This window comes from Quercus robur, chromosome 11 (assembly GCF_932294415.1).
Source record: "Quercus robur chromosome 11, dhQueRobu3.1, whole genome shotgun sequence".
Lineage (NCBI taxonomy): Eukaryota > Viridiplantae > Streptophyta > Magnoliopsida > Fagales > Fagaceae > Quercus > Quercus robur.
In genome coordinates this window covers 35,485,427-35,510,229 of record NC_065544.1, presented here as the reverse complement: position 1 = coordinate 35,510,229, position 24,803 = coordinate 35,485,427, and the positions used below count along the sequence as shown (strand labels likewise).

Here is a 24,803-nt window from a genome sequence, read left to right as displayed (position 1 = left end):
TGGGTTTTTCACCCCTAACGTTATTATGCCACATAAGTGTTGGTGGCCTCGCTATTTTTCAAATAATTTTTATTTTTTTCAATTCCTCATTTATTTGACAAAAACTAATCAAATGTCAATAATTCCATTTAATACCCAATACATAGCTTATATTTAGACTCCCATTAGGAATTGCTATTCTTAGAGTGGCTTGACTTGCTTCCAGAGCATGTTGCTTCCAAAGCATGTTTGTATGCAACGCAAATTCCTTCATAGTAAAGATGTGTAGCCGGCTTACTCTCCTAAAAATCGTATACAATTAGAAGAACTAGGCTAAACTCAACCCATGCATCTATATAAAAAGCAAGAACCCTCATAAACAACATTGTAGTTGTAGTTTCAAGTTTCAAGTCATGGGAAACCTGTCGTGGAAACATTAGTGAGACATATAGAAGAAGAAACACACTATGACCAAGTACAAGAAGATCATCCAATGTTCACATACCAAATATGCGTAGAGCCCATGCAATCAAACCAAAAATTCAACTACAATAACAATTGTGTGCACTATTTTTTATGATGTTAAATACATTGAAACTCAAATTGACAACAAGGAGTCAAACATTGAATGTCCTATATTTATATATGATGCATGGATTGCATGTTTAAATAAGAATTAATAAATAAAAATCAAGATCATATATATATTCTATATCTATATTTGCTACCTCACTTTGAAGGATTCACAACATCATTATCTTATTTATTTGATTTTTAAACCAAATTTTACCACTACAAACGTGTTTCTCTTATAAATCTTTTGTGTACTTCGGTCCACTTTGGTCCAATTCAGTCCATTATGTCCACTTCGATCCTATTTGGTCCACTTTGGTTCTATTTGTTCCATTCCGTTCATTCTGTCCTATTCGATCCACTTTGGTCCTATTCAATCTACTGTGTCCACTTCGGTCTTATTCAGTCCAATTTAGTCTTAATCGGTCCGCTTTGGTCCTACTCAGTCCATTATGTCCACTTCGGTCTTATTCGGTCCAATTGGATCTAATTCGGTTCACTTTGGTCCTATTCAGCCCTATTAGGTCCACATTAGACCTATTCGGTCCTTTTCTTCCACTTCAATCCTGGTCTGTCCAATTTGTTCCAATTCCGTCCATGTTGGTTCTATTCCGTCCATTATGTCCATTTTGGTCCTATTTGGTCCATTCAGTCTCTTACAGTTTACTTTGGTCCTATTTGGTCCCATTCGATCCACTTTGGTCTTATTCATTCTAATTTGGTCCTTTCTATCCACTTCAATCTTATTCGGTTTACTTTGGTCCAATTCAATGAGAAGACCTTACAGTATATGTGTATGATACCATCATATTAAATAAATATTACTTAATTGATATTTTATTTTTGGGTAAATTACAAAAAACTACCCTAAGGTTTGAGGAAACACCAAACACATCCACAACATGTTACAAATGGCAAATTTAATCCCTCAACACAAACATCCACCGTTAATAACAAACTTTTTAAAAAAAGAAAAGAAAACTCAGATCTAACTCTTTCTCTCTCTCTCTCTTCATTTCTATTTCCTAATCTCAGTCTCTCTCAACTTTCTTTTTCTTTATCTAAATCATTCTCTGAAATTTCCCCCCTCTTTCTTCTTAAAATAAACAAAACAGCAATTCTTTTTTTTGGTTCTTTTTTCTTCAAAAAAAAATTTAACGAAAAAGGTGATTACTTTGCTACTTTCTGTTTGGTAGCCGAGAAAATCAAAGAGAAAAGCTTAGAAAATCAAAAGGAAAATCCATAGAAAAAGCCTCATCTGCTCCATGTAGTGTTTGGAAGCCAAGAAAACGAAAAGAAAAAGAAAAAGCTCCTTAAAAAACAAGCCCTTTTCTCCTCCACAAAGAAACCCAAGAAAACCCAATCACACCATCTAAGAGCACTTACAGCAGTGGTGTTATATTGCTATATTTTAGCTCCTCAAACACCAAAATCATGCTCCAACAGTGGAGCTAAATCTATTTTTTTTTAGCTCCATTGCTATAGTGCACATCTATAGATAGATGTGCACTGTTCATGAGAGCTAAAAAAAAAAAAATATTTTATTCCTGGCCCGATTAAAATAATAAAAACTCACACCGTGTGCCTCTCTCTCTCTCTCTCTCTCTCTCTCTCTCTCTCTCTCTCTCTCCCTCTCAAAGCTCTCATCTTATCTCTCAAAACTCTCTCAAGCAAACTCTCTCAAGCTCACTCATTCACCGTCGCTGGCCCGACTCATCCTCAACGTCATCACCATCGAAACTCGATGTCACCGACCCACTAGCTGTCCCAAGCCATCGATCAGCCTCAGACCCACGCCGCCATCCGCCTCAGACCCACACCGCTGATCACCTCAAACCCACTTCTCTTCCTCCGATCCACTTTAGGTCAAAACGGTTGGTGCTTTTCTTCCCTCACCTCCACTCTGCCGCTAGGTCGTGGTTATGCTCCGACCTCGTGGATCGAAGTTGATTTCCGTGGATCGGAGTGCTTGCTCGTGGATTGGAGTGGTTATCGCTATGGTTATGCTTGCTCGTGGATATTGGGTACCTGACTGGGAAACCCATGGAGCTCGCCAACCCATTCCTTCTGTCGACCTAGCTTGCCGACATTGTGCTTGTTTGTGATTGGTGATTTTTTATTTTGTTTGTGATTGGTGATTTTGTTTGGTCTAGGTTTGGGAAAAAGATTGGAGATTTGGTTTTTTTTTTTTTTTTTTTTTCCCTACTGTGGACTGCTGGTGGTGGTGGTGGTGGTTGTGGCTGATAGTAGAGGTGGTTGTGGTTGGTGCTGTGGATGTTTTTTGGGTAGTGGAATATATTATTTTATTATAGTGGTTATATTATTTTATTGTGATATTTATATTATTTTATTGTGTTGAAAGCTAAAATAGATCCACTGCTGCAGTATGTGTGTAGGCAAAATAGATAAAGTAATTTTTGGTGGAGCTAAATAGCTATATTTTTAGCTCCACTGCTGTGAATGCTCTAAGGTCCTAAATCCACCACAAAATTGCCATCGACCACCAAGCAAACATCAAAACTGTTGATACCCATGTCAGCTAAACCCAAATCCAGTCCCACCATCGTAAGATCTCCACATTGAAATAGAGAGATGAGAAAGGAAGTGGATCCATCATCGGCAAGATTTATACAACCAAAGGCAAAGAAAATTGAGAGAGAAAGAGTGTTAGATGAGATTGTGAAAAAGAAAAGAGAAAGAGAGTTAGATTTGGAAAACAAAAATTGAGAGAGAAAGAGAGTACGGTGAGATTAAGAAAAAGAAAAGAGGTGAGAGAGTAAGACTTTGTTATTAATGGTGGATGTTAACACCGTTTGTGTTGAAGGATTAAATTGGCCATTTTTAACAAATTGTGGATGTGTTTGGTATTTCCTCAAACCTCAGGGTAGTTTTCTGTAATTTACTCTTTATTATTATTTTTTTAAATTTACTTAAATTTATCACCTTAGGACTTAAACTATATTATGCCAACCCTAATGTTCATTACTCATAAATAGAAACATCTTAAAAAAAATCTTCTTTCATAAAAGAAAAGCTTCCTCATCCATGATCCCACACCTCACTTGACCCAAAACTCTCAACCAAAAGCAAAGTATTTTCATTGAAGAGAACCATATTCTCTCTAGCTAGTGCTCAACAAAGGCGATGATTCAGCCAACCCTCCTCTGTGCATAGCTAGTCCGACCACACTTAAAGTTTGCCCTTTTCATATGAAATTATCTTGGAAAACTAATTTTGGTAGTTTTACTACAGTTGGATTCATAGTTTTTGTTACTCTTGAATTTGTACCCCTTGAATTGATCTTTTACCGTTGGATGAAACTATATTAAACGTTGGAGCTGTTCTGCTTTACTTTTATTTTACCACTAGGGAGCATTATTATGTTTTTAACTTATTGTTGGAAGTTTATCATTTTGTCTTAATTTTTTATCGTTGGATCAGACCAATTAATCACTTTAACACAAGGCATACAACAAGGTTATTTTTATAAATTAAAAAAAAAAAAAAAAAAAAAAAAAAAAAAAAAAAGCCTGTACAACTTTCCTTTCCTTGGGTCTGAGATTAGTTTCTTTTGTAGGTTTGGAAGTGTACTCGTAGGCACGTAGTCGTCGCCATCAATCTTCTTGATACATGTCCACGCATATAAAGGACCTCACCAAACCATTCAAATGATTTTTATTTATTTATTATTGTTATCAAGAATGAGAATAATGAGTTTAAAATTTTATCATTTTGATTCATTTGTAAATGCTAGAGAGAATACATTCTCATAATCTACAACAAAGTTGAGTTAACAAATCCAAACCAACCAAAAAAGAAATGCAAAATGCATTCTTACACTCTGAAAACGTTTAAAAAAATATATACATTTTTCTTTTTTATTCCCACCAAGTAGAACCTTAACCATCTCAAGTCAAGTAACCAAATTTTATTTTTCTTTCCTCTCTACACCCGCCTTATTGAGGTCAGTTTAATATGATTAACGGCAGATCTCAACATAAACCCAAACAAGGTACAAGTGTATGGGTGACTGCCGGAGCTATGCAGCTACATCATTGTATCACGGAAAATAAATTCACAAGCACTGCATTCATGTAACTAATTAGGCGCCACATAGGTTTGATGTCGTGGTAATTGTGAACCAATGCAGCAAACATCAAACATTGAAGGAATTTACGAATGAAAGTGAGCTACATTTTACAGAGAAGCTTTATTATGTTAAGGACACCACAAGTGAATTAGTTGGGAGAGGAAGACCATAAGACTATAATCAAATTACAGAAAAATGGAAAATTAGTTGGGAGAGGAAGACCAGGGAACTATAATCAAATGACAGAAAAATGGCATAGGTAATTGTATTGCTGTCTGGGAAGAAAGTAAACCTTTCAATATGCCAGTTGCTCTCTCATAAGATCTCAGCTGTTGCAAGAGGTGAATGATCAAAATTATAACCAAGGATTAAAATTGGAAATGTCAAGTAAGTGACTTCCTTCGTCTTGTCATCATTCCACCACCTGATTGCACTTCATTAGCTTTTGGCGATTTAGCTGGAGGCTTTTTTGTCTCCTCAATTCTCAAATCCGAACCTGATGCCTGACAATCTGATTCTGACCTACCCTTTCTCTTTCTAGAACTTCGGGTTGTAGATTTTCGTTCATTGCTTTCCTGAGTCACCAATTCACTATCCCTCGAATTCCCACTGTGTTCTGGCATGATGATATTATCCTTAGGTAATGCCTTGCTTGGGGCTCCATTGCAAGTGGAATCTCTAGTAAACATATCTGGTACTGGCTCAAGCGTTTTTTTGTTTTTTTGAGGCGAGGGAGTATCCTTCTTTGAAGCACTATTAGCCATATGAGCTTCCATATGTGATGAATGGTTAAAGCTCCAACGAGCATTCTCAAACCATTTGCTAACCTATGAAAATTGAAAAAAATAAAAAGTGAGAACCAAAACACACAACAACATCCACTAAATTTTTTAAGAAAAATGAAACAGTTTTCATTGTAAGAGCAAAAAATAGGACCTTTTGAAATGTGAGTCCTAGCTCTTGTGCCAAGCTCTCTTTAGTAGCTCGCTCTGGATACTGATTTTCCTTGAATGATTTGTAGAGTCTCTGCAAAAATAGAATGATTGTAAGTCTAAGATAGACTGTTTCTTTTGTGTGCATACCTGCACACCCATATGAGAGAGAGAGAGAGAGAGAGAGAGCATCAATTTTGCTCTGTTCCAGGAAGAGTATAGGACTGATGATAATAAAAACCATATTCTTTTTCTTTTCTTTTCTTTTTTTGGATAAGTAAAATTAAGTAAAACTTTCATATTCTTACCAACTCAACTAAGAATTTGATTGGCATAATGGAATCAAATCTAAACAAAAAAGTTTCAATAATTAATTTTTTTTTTTTTTTAATAAAAAAATCTACAAGATAAAGTGATATCTATTTTCATCCTTAATTTTGGATCAATTCTACTTCCCTTGATCTCTTGAATACCATTGGGATATCTACTTTCCTACAGATGTTAAAAAACAACAGCTGACCCCTTCAAAGCACAGCATTTCATTTTCAAAGAATAAAACTATAAAATACTAGCATAGAACTCAAAATTCAGTTAATATTAATGCTACATCAACTTTATCCACCATCTAAACTTGGAAGCTAGGGACAATAACTTGCAATTACCTGAGTCACAGCTTCTCCAAGTTTTTTATATGCTGATGTAGTTCTTTTACCACGAGAACCAGATTTACCAGAGCCATTTGGAGATTTCATTGGTGAATTATTTGTATCTTTAACATTTGCCTTCTGACGAGTATTTCTCTTAGGAGTACGATCAGTCTCTTTCAGGTTGTGCTTTATATCCTTATTATTCTTTCCATTTGGAGTCCTTCCATTTGGTGACACGGGAGCAACTTCTCCAGTAGTTCTCTTCCGTTTCTTTGGTGCAGCAATACCATTCCAATCTTCATCATCACTTGAATCAGTAGAAATATTTCCATATTCCTCCTTTATAAATCAGAGCAAGGGAAACAAAGATAAACAAACCAGACAAAGGGAAACAACAATCAATTAAATGCCCAAGATCGACAGAGAAAATGGTAAAAGAGTAAATGATAACCCAGTTATACAGCTATAATCATTGCTGTAGGAAAAAATTAAGAATCATTGATATTCAGAGATTGATCTCTACAAGACGAGGACAAAAGTGTACCAGCAAGGTGGATAAAATGTAATATAGTAATCAAGAAACTTGGACATGAAACTTTACATACAGTATAACCTAAGCATATTGTGCAATGGAGTGTCCAACGTGCATGTAAATTTGATTCAGTACTCTCTCTTTCTCTCTCTCTCTCATACAGGTGCATGAGTTGCACAAGTATGTGTGATTACTTGCTAACAGCAAAGTTATGTTATTAAGAAGTCAGGCAACAAAAGGACCACAGAGGCCAATCAAAAAAGGCCATAAAAGAACAAGCTAGTTCTCGCATAGAGTTGTGTGGTTACCAATGTGCTTGCCGAGCAGTAGAAAGAGAGTTCACATGCACTTGGCATTACAGATTTTAGTTCGAGTTAAAGCAAAATTTTCTTTTTAAATTGTTTTTGTTAATAATTTTATTAACTGATTTAACAATTTTTTATCAGCTTAACTTTTTTGGACTAATGGTAATTTTTTATGGTATCAAAGCAAATGGTCTTGAAATTGAACTCTACCTCTCGTTAAAGTTAAAAGTTCTCTATATTGGGTCCCACTTATTGGGGGGAGTTTAGGTTCACATGTGATGCCAAGGGGTGGGTATTGGAATAATAATTAAATGATTAAATTTACACTTTCCTATCAGCTTAAGTTCTTCTTTTCTTATTTATTGGTAATTTACATGCGCACTCAATGGGTCTTGAATTCATGACCTCACCCTCCACCTTGAACTTATATAACCTAAGCATATTGTGCAATGGAGTGTCCAACGTGCAAGTAAATTTGATTGCAAAATATAACCTAACCAAGGGGTGTGCTCATGACATTAGACCAAACTTGAAGCGCAACACCAACCTAGAATGACAAGCAATCAGAGTTAATTGACACATTAAATTGTTTGAATATGATAATAACCTCTAGAAATCAACACTAAGGATCGGCTAGAGTCAACGCTAGACTATTGGAAGAATTCTAGGAAAACTTTTATCATCAATCTGGTTGCCATTAGCTTTTTTTGTTTAGCTTTTTAGCTTATTTTTTTATGTACAACTTTTTAAACTTTTTCTAGGTACAATCATATTTTAATCAACTTTCAGCAAAAAGCAATCAACAAAAAGCCAAACAAGGTGTTGCCAAATGGACACTGTCTTCTCCATAGGAGTGCAATGATATGCTTATAAAGACTATTAGGACTACAATCTAATTTTAAATGACCTGAGAAATCCCAATTATTAAATTACAAGAATACCCTTGACTCTAGGAGATAAAATAAAAATACTAATAAACCTAATTAACTTCCAATACCTAATAAAATACAATTGACCAATAAATTACAACCTGCTTCCAGATTTAAATAAAACTAAATTAAAATAAATATTCCTTTGCATTTCCCACGCCATACTCCCCTAGTTGGAGAAGGATGAGTTTTGAAGTGCTAAAGAATAATAATTTTGGCATATGGAACTTTCTTCAATTCTGGAATCACCTTTGGAAGCACCGCAAACAAAGGAGCCTTATAATTAACCACGTCATCAAATTTGTTTGGAATTACAAAATTAATTTGTGGAATCAGCATGCAAATGGTGCAACCTTATCTTGAGCCATAGAATGAATCATTGAATCAAAATGTTCCACTTCATGTACTATGAAGAGAGTTGTAACTGGTAGCACATACATCAAGCTCAATTTTCACATCAACCCTTTGATTTGTTGCTCATTGTGTGAACTTTCCCCTCATGAAGGAGTGGGAAAACTTCCTTCTCAGTAGTTAGCAATATACGAATCTTCAACAAGTTGAATTAAATCTACTACACAGGGTTTAGATATTTCACCTTGATATTTAGGCTCTATGGTAAGTTCTTGCAGCACAAACATTGAAGTAAAATTTGTTGGCACTTGTAGCTCTATTTCAACACAATATTTTGGTGTCTTAACACTATTATTTCTCATGTGTGAAGCTTTGCCTCCAAGTGATTGGTCTTTCTTTGGAAGGACTTCTGTATTGACTCAAGTCAGGTATTCATTTGCTTCATCTCTGCAAGACATGTCTTGAGAGGTTTTTACTAGATCTTTAAATGTTTTTTTCCTAGGCAACTGTGCTGGAGTGGGTGCAGGACTTGAAGACACACTAATCTTGTCTTATTCGAATTGTGCAATTGACAGGCTGTTCCATTGTTTTGAATTGTGCAATTGACAGTCTGTTCCATTGCCTCGGATTATCTCTTTGATCTAGAATATTACCATCATGAAATGGGGGTAAACATTCCTTTCAAAAGAATTCAGATAGATATTCATCTCGAAGTTCTTTCTTTTTTTCCCAATCAGAAATGGCAGGTTTGTACAATCTAAGGTTCATACAGTCTAAAGTGAAGGGTCTTGACATTGTTCTAGTTATATAGCTCTACCAATAAGTTTCATTTTAGCATAACGTTTTTTGTTATCTGGTAAAACCCACTTGTTTGAAGAATCAGTCCATTTAGCAATAAATCAATATTAAAACCCACTGGTAAAACCCACTTTTTCATTGGCAGAGAGCCCAGCTTGCAGCCAAGGACATTTAGCAATGAATCAATATTAAGCACTACTCCAACCGGAACCAATTCAGACTTACCCAGATTAATCTTTAGCCCCGACACTGCCTCAAACCAAATAAGAATCATACGGAGAATCAAAATCTGGTCTAGATCAGGATCACAAAAAATAAGAGTGTCATCCGCAAAAAGGAGATGAGACACTGCCAAGGATCTACCCTCCGAGTTACCCACACTAAATCCTGACAAGTGGCCTTCAAGAACTGCTTTATCCAACATTCTTCCCAAAGCTTCCATCACCAACACAAACAACAAAGGAGACAACGGGTCACCTTGTCTCAAACCTCTGGAGCTACCAAAAAACCCACAAGGAGAACCATTAATCAAGGTAGAGAAGCAGACAGTAGATAGGCAAAAGAAAATCCATTGTCTCCACTTGGTTGAGAATCCACTTCTTTCTAACAAATGCAAAAGAAAACTCCAATTTACATGGTCAAAAGCCTTCTCAACATCCAGTTTACAAATCAGCCCCGGCACCCCAGACTTCAATCTAATATCAAGACATTCATTAGCAATAAGAACAGAGTCAAGGATCTATCTATCCCTCACAAAAGCATTCTGAGATGCTGAGATTATATCCCCCATAACCATGCGAAGTCGGTTAGCCAAGACTTTAGCAATAATTTTATAGACCCCCCAACAAGACTAATGGGCCGGAAAGTGACAATCTCCCATATTTTGTATGATATTGGTGATGGGTCTAGGGTGAAGTTTTGGCAAGATCGTTGGTGTGGAGAGACACCTCTTGCAATTAGCTACCTTGACCTGTTCAGATTATGCAGGAATAAGGAGGCTAGTGTGGCTGAGCTTATGAAATCCCCCAATGGTGTCCTTTTTTGGGATGTGAGTTTCTTTAGGGGTGTGCATGTTCGGGAATTAGAGGCTTTGTCAAGCTTCAAGGAAACCATATATGGTTCTTCTATAAGGGGGTTTGGTGAGGAGAAGATGTGTTGGATTCCTAGCAAAGCTAAGGGGTTCTTGGTGAAAGATTATTATAGAATTTTAGCTGGTCCTACTATCTTCGGTTTTCCTTGGAGAAGTATTTGGAAGCAGAAGATTCCTTCTAGAGTAGTTTTCTTTGTATGGTTTGTTGCCTTAGGGAAATGCTTGACGATTGATAACTTGCGAAAAAGGAAGGTGTGGATTTTGGATTGGTGCTACATGTGCAAGAGTAATGGTGAATCAGTTGACCATCTCTTCCTTCATTGTCCCGTTGCTATGGATCTATGGTCTATGGTTTTGGGTTTATTTGGAGTATCTTGGGTTATGCCACATACTATTTTGGGGCTGTTAGGGTGTTGGCAAGGCAGCTTTGGTCGTCATCGAAATGGTTATATATGGTCCATCGTTCCTCATGGCTTAATGTGGTGTCTTTGGAGGGAGAGAAATAGTCATTGTTTTGAAGATATTGAGAGATCTATTCTGGACCTCAAGTTTTTCAGAACTTTGTTGGATTAGTTGTTTGCTTTGCAAAACAAATCTTTCCCTTCATTTTTTGTTTTCCTAGATTCTTGCAATTTTTGTTTTTGATTTGTTGTCCCCTTGTTCACTCCCTGTGTACTAGGGTGTTTCCTTTTTGATATCAATATATCTTATTACTTATCAAAAAAAAAAAAAAAATCCATGTGTCTTGATAACCATAAAAAGTAGATGCCTCTAATATGACCATGGTGCACTAGAATAAAACCTCAACAAACAATTGGAAGAACCCGAATAGTTTAATAGCTTATGTGCTCTAGACTGATCATTGTGTGGGCCATGGACATATGGCAAGTGTACGACTCTTGAAGTGAAGGAAGTTAGGAGTTTAACTAGGCTAAGGGGCAGTTGACTTTTTACATAAAACGTGGGTCGGGTTGGGTGAGTTTTTTTTTTTTTTTTTTTTTTGGTTTAATGGGCTGAGACAAGGTTGTGGATCCAAGCCCGTATGTCTTTAACCCATCTATTCTCTCGTACACAAGGCCGAAGCACCTCCAAAGCACACCCTTCAAGATGGGTTTTGAATTGAGCAGCACAGGTTTGGAGACAGCAAGCTTGGGACCGTGGCTTCCGATAGAGGCTTGGTGATGATAGTGACACTGGAACTTAAGACTCTTACACTTTTGGTGAGTGCGAGCTTGCAAATGGTGTTGGGAAGGTACAATAGCTGGTGGAAATGCATCGATGAAGCTGATGGCAAGATTTGTAGGTCGTTATGGTGGTTCTCATGGCAATGGGGTGTCTCCTTTTATCTGGGGCCTCATCAAGGTCTGGCTGGCAGCGAGGTCCACTCATGGCAGTTCAAGTCTTGGTTGGCAGTGATTTTAAGTACCGATAAGGATGGATTGACATGATGGGATATTATTTTTCTTGTTGCGGCTCTAGTTGTGACCCACGTAGATGCTAGAGAACATGATCGAATTTTCCTCTAATAAAAAATTTGACGCAGGATGCAACAACAAAATTGAAGTACAGAAAACTAAAGGATAGATAACCTAGGTGTCAGCACCAAGTGAAAATGAATATCTAGGAGCAAGGTTTTAAATTCCATTTCATTCCAACTGGAATTTTCCATTTTGGAGTTTAATTTGGTGCAATTGCCCCCCCCATAACCCCCCATATTTCTGTATCGGTCTAAATTCCAGTATGTTCCGGATAAATTCTGGCTGTTATGGACTGCATTGGATTTTTTTAATACATTGAAGCCCAAACTTGTCATTTGACTCATTTTATTCCCATATCATATATAAAAGTTTACGTGGGTTAATTAGATATAATGAAATATGAAGTTGTAAATAAATTTTATATATATATATATATATATATATCCGGTTCGTAATCCTGATAATTTACGAAATGCTTGACGATTGATAATTTACGAAAAATGAAGGTTTGGATTTTGGATTGGTGCTACATGTGTAAGAGAAATGGTGAATCGGTTGACTATCAATTCCTTCATTGTCCATTTGCTATGGATCTATGGTCTATGGTTTTGGGTCTTTTTGGAGTAACTTGGGTTATGCTGCACACTGTTTTGGGGCTGTTACGGTGTTGGCAAGGCAGCTTTGGTCGTTATCAAAATGGTTATATTTGGTCCATCATTCCTCACTGCTTATTGTGGTGTTTTTGGAGGAAAAGAAATAGTAGATGTTTTGAAGATATTGAGAGATCTATTTCGGTTCTCAAGCTACTCTTTTTTAGAACTTTAAGGGATTGGTTGTTTTTTTTTTTTTTTTTGATAAGTAAGAAGAAAATATTATTAATAAGGGAAAATCAAGAAAATACAAAGGGTTCACAGTAGTGAACAAAAAGACACAAGCAGCCACTAAGAAAAACTAATAGACGAAAGGAATTCCATAAGGGTAAAACAATCCGAAAAACCCCAACACCGAGACCAATCAAAGAGGGTCCGTTGGCACAAATCTAATAACTGAACCACAGTTTTCCCCTTATCCTCAAAAGAATGCCGATTCCGTTCAGTCCAAATAGTCTACATTAAACATTCTAGAACCAAATTCCAAATATCGGAGCTATGCTTCCCAAGCCAATGGTACCAACAAAATAATAAGTCCGCTACTGAACCTGGCATGACCCAATCGATCCCAAACAACCGAAACATATAAGTCCACAAAGAATGAGCTATCGGACAAAAAAATAACAGGTGATCCACAGATTTCTCATTACAACAGCACATACAACAACGATTCGCCAAAGGGCGACCACGAAGCATAAGGTTATCCAGGGTTAGAATCTGACCATGAGTTGCTGTCCACATAAAAAATGCCACCCTTTTAACAACCTTGACTTTCTAAATGCCCTTCCAAGGGAAAGTGGAAGGAGCTGCATTTCAAATCTTATAATAAAAAGACCGAATGTCAAATTTCCCACTTCCATTAAGACCCCAATGAAGCCTGTCACCCCCATCACGCCTAGGAATCCGGGTTTGGATGAAATGAAGTAGGGAGTAACAAGCCGCTAACTCCCAATCATTGAAATCCCTAAAACTCCACACTCTGTCGTTATCACCTACTGAAGGGCTTAACACTTTAGAAACATAAGCTTCTTTATTGGCAGAACACAAATATAACTGGGGATAAAGAATTTTAAGAGGGACATCCCCAGTCCATTTGTCATGCCAAAAAAGAATACGAGAACCATCCCCCACTACAAAGGACAAATGCTTAGCAAAACTTTCCCACCCTTCACTAATACTTCGCCATAAACCACAACCATGAGCCCTTCTGCAAACTCTAGAGCACCAACCCCCTTTCCCCTCCCCATATTTCATGGCTATGACCCTCTGCCATACATGGGTGATTTCATGGCCATACCTCCAAAGTCATTTCCATAATAGGGCCTGATTAAAAAATGCCAAATTCCAAATTCCCAAACCACCCAACTCGCACGGTAAACAAACCTTTTCCCAAGCCACCAATGGATATTTAAAACGCTCAACTGAAGAACCCCACAAAAAATTCCTCTGAATACATTCCAATCTAGTCGCCACAGCTTTAGGGATAGTAAAAAGGGAAAGGTAATAAGTCGGAAGGCTTGAAAGGGTACTTTTCAACAAAGTGAGTCTACCACCCTTTAAGGGATTGGTTGTTTGCTTTGCAAAAAAATCATTCCCTTCTTTTATTGATTTCGTAGACTCTTGCAATTTTTGTATTTGATTTCTTATCCCTTGTTCACTCCCTGTGCACTAGGGTGTTCCTTTTTTTATCAATATATCTTATTTACTTATCAAAAAAAAGGAGTCAGCACGTAGGGTTGGTTGGAGTCAGCACCAGACCATAGGCAGAATCCAAAAAACATTTTATTATCACTCACACTGTATCTTCTCCATAAGTAACGATAATATGCTTATGTGGACTAATAGGACTAAACCCTAATTCTAATTTACTAAGGAAACCTAATTCTAATGACTTGGGAAGTCACAAAAATACCCTTGACTCTAGGAAATTAAATAAAAATACTAATAGACCAAATTAACAACTAATACCTGAAATAAAATATAATTGACCAATAATAATAAAATTGACTTCCAAATTATATAAAAATAAATTAAACTAAACATTTCTTGCATTTCCCGCATCAATGTGTGTGTGTGAGAGATAAGTATTAACAACTTAAATATGTGACAAGATGCATGAGATAGTATAGCACTACTTTTTTCCTTTTTATTTTTTATTTTGGCTAGAGTATAGCATTACTTTGATTAATCATAGTGAGGTAATATAAAGAACCTACGGAATGTTTTCAAAGGCAAGATTCTAAATAGAAACGCAAAGAAACTAAACTTAATGACATTAGAATAGTAATTATATTACGTAATGAGTTAACCGCAGTGTTAAATAAGAGGAAGCAGCTGGAGCACATGCAGGACTGTAGAAACATGATTTAAAAATTATACTAAGAAAAGGTACTCACATCATGCAGCTTTTTGTAGTCCAGCCTTTCTACTTGTCTTCTTCCAGAAACAGGTGCAGAACCATCTTGACCAGGTTCTGTGTCTATCGTGGATAACAGCTCATCATTTAAAGACTGCTTCTTTCCACCAGTTTTTGATCTTTTTCTACCAGAACCTCCCGAAGGCCTGTTCTCGTCAAGTACAGCAGCAAAATCCTCAGAGTCAGACGTAAAATCAGAACTAGAACTTTCCTTCGTAACCTTCTCATCAAGATCTGGAGCATCAGGATCATATTCATCATCCTCTGAGTCATCAGAAGGAAGCCCCAGGTACTGCTCCTCATTAGGTGGAGCCTCCAATTCCTCAGCTGGAGCCTCCAAATCCTCAGCTGCAGAAGCATATTCAGATTCGTCAGAACTTGATTCATCTCCCTCAACTTTCTCATCATCTGGTTCACAGGGATTATAATCATTGTCATCAGAATCATCTGAAGGAAGTCCAAAGTTGTGATCCTGTTTATGTCCAGCAGCGGTAGCAGCCTCAGGATATACCTTCTGCACATGGGATAGGAGCATGATAAGGAATGGAAAAGTTAAATGTATTTCTAGTCAACTAACAAATACTTGAGGATATATCAGACCTCCCAGCTATCAGTAACGGAAAGATTTGTTCCTTGAAACTCATTAAGTGTATCAATGCAGTCATCTTTGCAATCACATCCAGGGCATAGCCAACCCTCATCATCAGGGGGAACTGTTTAAAAAAGAGTAAAAAATGTAAGATAAGAACAGAACCAGGAAAGCACATTTGACAAATAACCAAAGAAGAAAAACTTGGAATTGCTGCCATCAAATTGGTGATATGGACATTACTGTCTTCACTTAACAGTGGCGGTTCTAAACAGTGCTGGTGGAACCCACGGTCACAAGCACCATCACAGAGTATAATATCATTATTTGCAGACAAGTCTTTCGATCCACATTTTGCACAGAATATCTGCATTGGAAAGATCTCATGTCTTAGTATTTACAGTGAGAAGACACTGGCTACGTATTTTCAATAAGTAAAATAGCATGAACTAGGCATATTATAAGGTGTTAAAGATTTTAAATAAAGAGTGAACATGGTATCTAATTGAAGGATTCTCCTACATCCTCACTGTCAATTTGTCCATCAGAATCAAATAAAGAATCTGGAAGCGTTCCTTCAGCACATAGCAAATCAATATGTTGAAATAGATCTCTTATTTTCAATTTGCGTCGAAATATTTCAGACGTGGCCCGTTGAAGCTCCTTCTCCGGCTTCAATTTTTCTAGGCTGCAAAGTTACAAAAATAATCAGAAGCAACAGCCAGTCATAAACCATCCACCCAAAAAAGAGACATTGTGGATAAAAACTAAAACAAGTTCAAGCTCATTTGAGCAACATATTTAAAGAAAAAAACCCTCTTTCAAATAAGCAACCAACCAATTAAAGACTTAATCCTAGCTCATCAAACTTGAGCCAATTTGACCAACACCCTCATATGTGTTTGTAAAATACACCATAGAACACACAATATGATCCAGCCATGAAACAAAATTTTAGCCATTGTTTAATTTTCTATTTTGGAATGGGTTCAAACTCCAAACACAACACTAGATGGAGGTTATGACTGGCTCTTGCTTCATGGAACAAAGACTTGAAGGTCAAGACATTACGAGTGCATGATTAAATCAAGTTTCAATGCATAGATTTGCTAAGAGTCTTGTAGCTCAAATGGTTGGCACCTCCTTATATTTCAAAATGGGACATCCATGGTTCAAATTCCCCCCCCCCCCCCCCCCCCACCCCCCAACTATCAAATTATCAAAGAAAATTTCAGTGAATAGGTGCTTTTATACTCAGTGGCAGAACTGTAAATTTGTATAAGTCAATTTTATAATTTTATTTTGTTTTATTATTTTATTTTATCCATTTTTTGATAAATAAGAAATTCATTAAAAAGCACAAAAGGGGCACAACCCATATTCACAGGATGTATACACTAGATACTCCAAAAGCCATCAATTAAAACTAATTAATTGCAAAATTTTATAGTTAATATTTTAGGAGTATTGTCATTATAGTCCTGATGTTTTATAGTACAGAGACATCTCTTTTTCTGGAATTTAGTTTTGTCTTATATGCGCTTATTAAATAGTTTTCATATTAAAAGTGCTAGTCATAGCAAGGAAAGAAAAAGTTAAAAAGCTTTTCTTTTTTGGATAAGGAAAAGTTTTAAAGTGGGGTAGAGATATGCTTCAATCTTTTATTTTGATTCATGATATGGGTATGCTTCGTTGTACTCAAATAAATTTAAGACTTTAATAGTGGTTACTGGTTATCTGAGGTTAGACATTGTTTCCCAGTGCTCTCTCTCTCTCAACACAAAGTTGCCTAGTGCTCTTAATCTAGCCCACAAGTCTTCAGCTAAAATTTTCTAGCTATTTACCCAGAGCTGCACAATACGCGATGGTGAATCCAACCCTATACTACAATCCTCATCACTGAATAAAATGTGTCTACAACCAGCCAACCACCTCTCCCCTGTCAGACAACCTCTAAGATTAAATTTCTCAATCCTGTCCTACTTTATAGAATTTTAAGTGGACCATTCTGGAGAAAAAAGAAACTGTATATGGACATGCTCAACAATAATCATCTGCCACCGAAATGGTTGACTACAAAAGAAAATTAAAAAAATGAAAATAAAACCATTGTAGGTGTAGAAGTGACCTAGTTTCATCTAAATTCAAGCAGCCTTGCTTTCCCTGGGAAGGGTGTGGGCTGTACTGAAATTCCTGAAGTGAAGGTCAGATGTACAGAACTATAAGGGATGATTCTAACAGCAGAGAATTGAAAATGAGGAAATGATCTGTTGATCTACCATGTAGAGGTGCCATTAATTGTTGGATCACTTGCTTCTCCATTGCACAGTGATGCATGAATTTTGGTTTTTGCTCTGTTTATGACTTAGAATATCACCAAATTTATGATTAAAAAAGGGGTAGGATGACATGACAAGGGAAGTGTTTTTGGACATTATTGTGTAAGTTAGAATGACTAATATTATCACCACATTTTGGTTCCACCACTAGGAAATGAGCATGAGATTATAGAGTAACACCTTGAGAAGGCCTCAAGAAAGAAAGAAATGATAGTCTAATAAAGGCAATGTCAAGAGTGACATTATAGTGTAAGTGAGAATGAGCCTAAGCACTACCATTCGGTCCTAAATATTCTTAAAACTCCATTTATATTTTTTCCGTTCACCTCTTGCCAACCATATGAAGCATTAGCAAATTAGAAGATAAGAGCAAAACACAGGTGATCCAAAACTGCCAAAGAAACTACTTAATGAAAAAGAAAAAAATGACATGAAAGTTTTCTAAGAAACATCTTAAATGACACAAAAAATCTAAAACAGTGTCCCAGAACATTAGTACTATGTAAGAAAGCAAACTGTATATACAATATACACACCTGCTTCCTCTCCAGCCTTCACTAGAATATGCTTCAATCAGGCTTTGCTCGTAGCTTATTCTATTCAGTAAATATCTGAGACGTGACTTGATTCTTGAAAATTCATCAGCTACAACCCTCTTCCCTCTTCTCTTCTTAATCTTCTTTTTTTTCTCCTCCACAGAGCTAACATGTGCTGAATTATTACTTGATTCAGGAGCTTTAGGCTTCCCTGGTGTCCGTGAGCGAAGAACTCTATCGCTCGCTACCAAAGACCTCAACATATATTTTTTCTTTAAGGAATTTGGTGTTCTTTTATCCCTGCGACCCAACCGCCTAGGATTCTTGATTGTCTTTTTAGGTGGTGTTTCCAACTGTTCAAGAGTAGAATTGTTGGCCACATCATCAGGAGGTGGTCCCAATGGTTCAGTGCCAAGATCCTTGTTGGAATCTGCAGGAGGTGGGCCGGTTTGTTCACTGAGAGAACTCTTCTTTGCAGCTTCAAGGTGTGGCTCGGATTGTTCAATAACAACACAAGTGGGTACCACGGTGTTGGTTTCAACTGGTAAATTATGTACAAATTCAGAGTCAAGCTGATGTTGTTCTGATGATTCACCAGTTCCAGAACCAAATTCATATGTCTGTTCTGATATAGATGGTTGAGAGCATGAACTTTTTCCCTTCTGACTATCCCTCCTCACATTTTCACAAAGCAGTTCCACAGGATCAGTAACAGAATTCTTGGCCACACTATCAGAAAATGATTGCATTTGTTCATTAACACAGCTAGACATTGCAACAATGGTTCCTAATGGTTCACTTTGCATAAGTTCAGAACCAAGCTGATGTTTTTGTTCTACAAGATCATTTGCAGAACCAGATTCATGCATCTGTTCTGATGTAGTTTGTTGAGGAAGTAAACTTGTTTGAGCATGACTACTCTTGAAAACATCTTCAGAAGGCAGTCCCAAGTATTCAGTAAGAGAACTCTTAGGCACATTCTCAAAAGTTGACTGCAATTGTTTGTCAGCAAAACAGCTGGACACTGTAGGGCTTGTTTTTACTGATCTAGTCTGTACAAGTCCAGAGGCTAGCTGATCTTTTCCTTCAGATGGTTCACCAAGTAGACCTCCAGAATCAGAATCATGTTGCTCCAAAATAATTTGTTGGGTTGATAAAATTTTTCCAGTCTCAATACTCTTGCTCACATCTAGAGGATGGAGCTGCAATGGTCCAGCAAGAGAACTTTTGGTCGCATTTTCATAAGATGGTTGCAATTTTTTCTTATCAGCGCAACTGGATACTGCAGAGCTGGTTTCTACAGGTTTATTATGTACAAGTTCAGAGCCAAGCTGATGTTTTTGGTATGATGGTTCACTAAGGCTTGCAGAATTATAATCATATAAATTTTCTGATGTAATTTGTTGAGGGGATGAATCTTCTCCAGCCTGACCACTTTTGCTAACATCTTCAGGAGGTGGTCCTAGTGGTTCAGTAAGAGAACTTTCAGTCACAATTTTAGAAAAGCTGATTTCCCCTTGTTCATTTCGTATAGTTTCAGAGCCAAGTTGATGTCTTAGCTCTGATGCTTCACTAAATACACTTCCATGTATCTGTCCTGATTCGCTTTGTTCAGGGCAGGCAGATTTTCCAGTCTGACTAACTGCAGGTGAAGAAACTTCCATATGCCCAACTTCAGCTACATTCATTGTGTTACAATAATAATGATAAATATCACCAGTCCTATCTGTTTTGATTGCCTCAACAAATCTGAAAAATTAACTCAACGCTGACAAAAAAGGGTGAAACTTTTATTCTGTTAACTATTGTGGCTAGCGACAGAAAGATATTAAACTCCAATATCCTATTTGTGGTATTTACAACCAAAATCTCAAAACAAACAATTCACAAATTAAAAATGCCTCAACAGTTTTCAGCTCAATATTGATAAGGTGAAGAATGAATCAAACACATCATAACTAGTTCTGATGTTGTAGCATCATATGCACTTCACAAACCTGCAGCAGACATGAAAAGATTAGACAAATGCAAACTTAACCTAACAAAACAGACAATGTAAGTTGTCAACAATTTATGCTATAGAAGTTGGAGTAAAATTAAGGGCCAATCAATCTTCTTATATGGCTATGTTAAATTAAGCTTCAGAAGAAATCAAAATATGACAACTATCTCAACTAAATTGTACATTCATTGTAAACAGGTCAACAACTAAGTAGCAATCTCATTATCAAATTTAACCCGCAAAGACTAAATGCTGATCTTAAGATATAAAGCTTTTCAATTTTAACATTTAAAAGGGAATACCAAATTATAAATTAACAATGTGCAATGAAAGCAATCCAATTTTTAAATATATTATACAAAAGGAAGCATTATGTAGCTCAAAGAAGGCCATCAAAAGCTTCTTTTTTTAATCTTTTGAAAAAGCCTTTAAGGCACATAGCTCGTCATAATACATGGCACCTAATAGAGAAAATAACTAGAGTGCGGTTCTTGCAGCAATTTGATTGGGGCGTGTAAATGCATAAAGTCCTAAATTTTGTACACAGTCGGTCTCAAGTCCAAAGCATAGAGAAAGAAACACATTACATTCAATGATATCGAGCTCCCAGTAGTCGAGCTGAAATCATTAATCATAAGGGTTGTTTGAGCGGGCCTAAACAATGGGTAGCATAGATCCATCTTTCATAGTATAGCTTATTGATTCAAATTCTTTTCTTTTCTTTTCTTCTCTTTTCTTTTTTGGTAACATAGGCTAGGAAGCACGGACACTTCATTTGGGGTGCCGTACCCATATCATGTTATAATTTTTTAAAAACTTGCTCGTGTCATACCCGTATCCATGCTGTACCTGTGTCCATGCTTCTTTAGAACATAGGGAACCTAAGAAGAGTCCTTTAAGGTTTAAACTTACCTCTAGCAGTAAAACCTACGAGCAACTGACCCCACCCACCAAAACCAAAAACCAGTTGCTGGGTAATCCAGGAGCATTCATGACAAGCTAAGCAGTTTATGCTCATACCTAGAGGCTAGAGCATTGACTCAAATTCTTTTAGACAGTAATTTTTTTGTTTTAGCATAAATGTCAAGCTTATTTTTACCATAATCTTCTTATGTACAAATTATTAAAGCATCACCTTTTTTTTTCCCAAATACAGAAGCTTATCCAAACACTAAATTCTCAAAATCCAAGCATTTAACCTCCTTTTGGTTGCTAAGAAAAATGTAGGCAAATAAACAGAAAAAAGAAACAGCCGCAAACTATTATATTGGCCCAGCTGAGCTAACCTTGTTCGTTAGAGATTCAAATAACTCAAGTTAAAAGATTTCTGAAAAGCATAAAAGCATAAAAAGCAAAAGATTCATTCTCTTTCCTCCACGGTTTCTCGGGAAACAAACAAATGCTTTAGAAAAAAACAAAGCAAAAAAAAAAAAGGAATATATACATATTTGAAAGACTTGCCTGTTCTTCCATAGTATTCTCCGACGCTGTGAGAGAGAGAGAGAGAGAGAGAGAGAGAGAGAGGGGTTTGGATCTTTTGTTTGAATGGTTTGTGCGTGCGTTACCGATAGTTCTGAGTCTGAGAGACAGAAAGAGAGAGAAAGTGGTAGTTTGATAAAAAGAAGTTCCTCCAAATCTGGGCCACCGTATAATAGTTCTAATTGAAATTTTAGCAGAAAATGGAATAGGGCTTTTTTCGAGTAAGTTCGTGGCCGTGGTGGCGGCGTCGACGTGACTCGTGCCACTACTAGTACTAGGGCTGCTTTCAGCTACCGTTTGAGGGCCTTGGCCCTTTTATATCTGGGCCTCCAATTTTTTTTTTTTTTTTTGCTACTAAATTTAGGCCTCCTGGTCCTAGCCCAAGTTTTGTTTCCTTCTAATTTAAATTTTGAGGATATGTACCAATTGACAATAGTACCTAACTCCAACTGATAAATTTTTTTGTCTTCAAATAAATAGAGTTTGATTAGATTTCGTCTATATTAAAAATCAATTTATATTTAGATTTAAGATGTGTTTAGATATCGCTTATTTTACTGAAACTGAAAAATTATTGTTGAAAGTACGGTAAATAAAAGTAAAAGTTAGTTAAAATAGTACAGTCGAACCTATGAATAGTGCCAAAAAGTGTAATGGGCCTATAAATAGTAACAAAAATAAGCTGAATAGTGAAATAGTTTTCATTTTTCATCCTAACCCAAATGCACAGTTAGGGTCTATTTGGATATCGCTTATTTTGCTGAAAACTAAAAACACTGTAGCAAAATAATTTTTAAATGTGTAAATAGTACCGTGGGACCTATTTTTAATTAAAGTTTTGTTAAAAAAAGGTGTTTGTTGGTCCCGTGAACACTGCACGGGACTCACTGGAATCTCTCAAAAGTGCTAGAACGCGCTTCCACAAAAAAAAAAAAGGTGAAACGCAGACATAATAAGTTTTCAGCTATCCAAACATATACTTAATGTTAAAAAATAATTATCCCGAAACAAACATCATGGATTCAAAGTATGAAAATGTATATATATAAATATTAGGCATTAACTTAATTCTTTTTTTATTTGATTATGCATAAATTTTTTAATTTCACTTTTTTTAAGCTCTAATTATAATTTTATGTTGTTTATGCTTTTATATGTTATTGCAATAGAAAAAAAAAGTTATAATAATTATAAAATACACACAATTGAGAAATAAAAAACTCTTGAATTATTTTTTGACAAATACAATAGAATTTTAATCTTCAGGATGATGTTTTTAATCATCAGACCAAGACTTCAGTTAATATTTTTCAATTTAGCATTTTTTTTTTTTGAAAAACCGGTTAAGCTAATTGAAACTTACAACTCTCAAACTCTTCTTACCCACCTTAAGTCATAACATGTTAAACTTCGAGCCTCCACCGTTCAAACCTCCAAAACACAAAGCAGAAAAGTCCAATACTAGGCAGTGGTTTAAATCTAAATAACAACTTATGTAAAAATATAGCGAAAGGTTATTTAGCACACACCATATTTCCACATATATTATATTTATATTTTGTTTAAGGTATGTAAAGATTGAAGGTGTAACCCCTTTTTACTATACATAAGAAATGAAAGAAAATGGAGAAGTGGAGACAAGATTTTTGAAGGCCTCACATAAATATGTATTATAAAAATTTGTCTTATCTTAGCAAAGCTATGCTGCGGTTAGTATTAGAATCATTGATAATTAATTTTTATTAAACTTCATAACAACCATATAAACACCAATTCACATAAATTTGGATATGATGAAAGGAAATAAAAATAAAAATAAATAACAGCTATAAAAAAAATAAAATAATAAAATAAAAAAAGATGGAAAGCAAAATGAAGAACCTATTTTTAGTGTTTTTGGGTGCTAATGATGCCAAAAAACCACCAGTAAGTCACACGGTCCTCACGTGCTCGAAACAATACCTGCACAACACAAAAGAGAAGACCTAACAGAGAGCACTGGTGTGGTGTCGGCCAAAAACCCTCCGAAGATCAAGTTAGAACTTCTCACAACTCTAGAGTGCCAGAGCTGGGCTAAATTATGTGTCTCTTGTTTTCTAAGGGTCTCTAGGTTTTCATAGTAGTGTAGAACCGACTCCGTTTCTTGCATAGGAAGGCGTTTCCTTATAGAGAAGATCATCATTAATGAGCGTATATTACGGAATCCTCCTAATATTAGAATTCCATCCATATTGAGACTCTATGAGCTAGGGTTAACTGTGAGACGCAAGTTGTTTCCATTTAGGATTCCTTGGAGACTACTAAAACCAGGTGGATGCCACATGGCCCTCTAGACCCGTCCACCTTGTGTCCGAACACTTTGGATTCGTCTACCATCAACCCACTGTTCCAAATCCATCATGCTTATTAAAATGGATCCATCATCCATACTTTTACCCTCTTTAGTTGCCCCCTCACTCCATGGATCCATCACCTCTCATGGATGGATCCGTGGAGTGACGGTAGTAGATTCGTTTTAAGGGAAGTGTGCATAGATTGACAGTTTAGTCTAGGGTCATTTAATGCTTGCAAGGACACATATCGCTTTTTTAGTGGCTGATTTAGCAAAACGAAGAGTCCCTTCGTCTTCTGTGCCGTTCTCTTTACATAAACCAGCTTCCTTCCTTTTCATTCTTTACTTTCTTTAGCAAATTTGTGACCAGAGCACACCCGTCTACCTTGGCAAACTAGCGCATCGTCCTCCTAGTGTGCTCGTCATCTACACCTCATTTTTGCTCATCTTCAATTGGTAAGTACTTCTTTCCTTACTGTTTGAATTTCCTTACTACTTTTAAAAGACATTTGCATACCCATCGTCTATATAAATCCATCTGTGTCTTAGGTTTTGCCCATCACATTTAGGTAAAAGATGTCTAGTGCGTCAAGTAATCAATCGTATGTCCACGAAGGGGTGGACTATGATGAAGTGTACCCATCAGGGCAAAACGACCCTGGCACTTCAAGTGAAGATAAGGACTCGTCGGCCACCTCTCCTTCAAGGGATGAGGAGATAGATAGGTCAGAGGATGATCATAGCGATGGCCTAGTT

The 24,803-nt window shown here is 36.5% G+C and overlaps 1 protein-coding gene across 1 annotated transcript; it reads right to left on the bottom strand.

Moving 5' to 3' along the window:
- Nucleotides 1-4,724: 4,724 nt before the first annotated feature.
- Nucleotides 4,725-20,229, bottom strand: LOC126707419 (pathogenesis-related homeodomain protein). Its single transcript, XM_050407043.1, has 8 exons — nt 18,235-20,229; nt 15,882-16,047; nt 15,603-15,726; nt 15,371-15,483; nt 14,751-15,284; nt 6,237-6,560; nt 5,579-5,668; nt 4,725-5,469 (listed from the first exon to the last, which is right to left on the bottom strand). The coding sequence occupies exons 1-8, from the start codon at nt 19,920-19,922 to the stop codon at nt 5,026-5,028; spliced, it is 3,483 nt and encodes a 1,160-aa protein (XP_050263000.1). The 5' UTR covers nt 19,923-20,229; the 3' UTR covers nt 4,725-5,025.
- Between the last annotated feature and the right edge of the window lie 4,574 nt (nt 20,230-24,803).

Excerpts from the sequence above, each read along its gene's own strand:
- LOC126707419 (XM_050407043.1), bottom strand. The coding sequence starts at position 19,922 with ATGAATGTAGCTGAAGTTGGGCATATGGAAGTTTCTTCACCTGCAGTT. Across the intron at positions 15,285-15,370 it reads CCGTTACTGATAGCTGGGAG|AAGGTATATCCTGAGGCTGC; the intron begins GTCTGATATATC and ends TCCCATGTGCAG. Across the intron at positions 5,669-6,236 it reads TTGGAGAAGCTGTGACTCAG|AGACTCTACAAATCATTCAA; the intron begins GTAATTGCAAGT and ends CTATTTTTGCAG.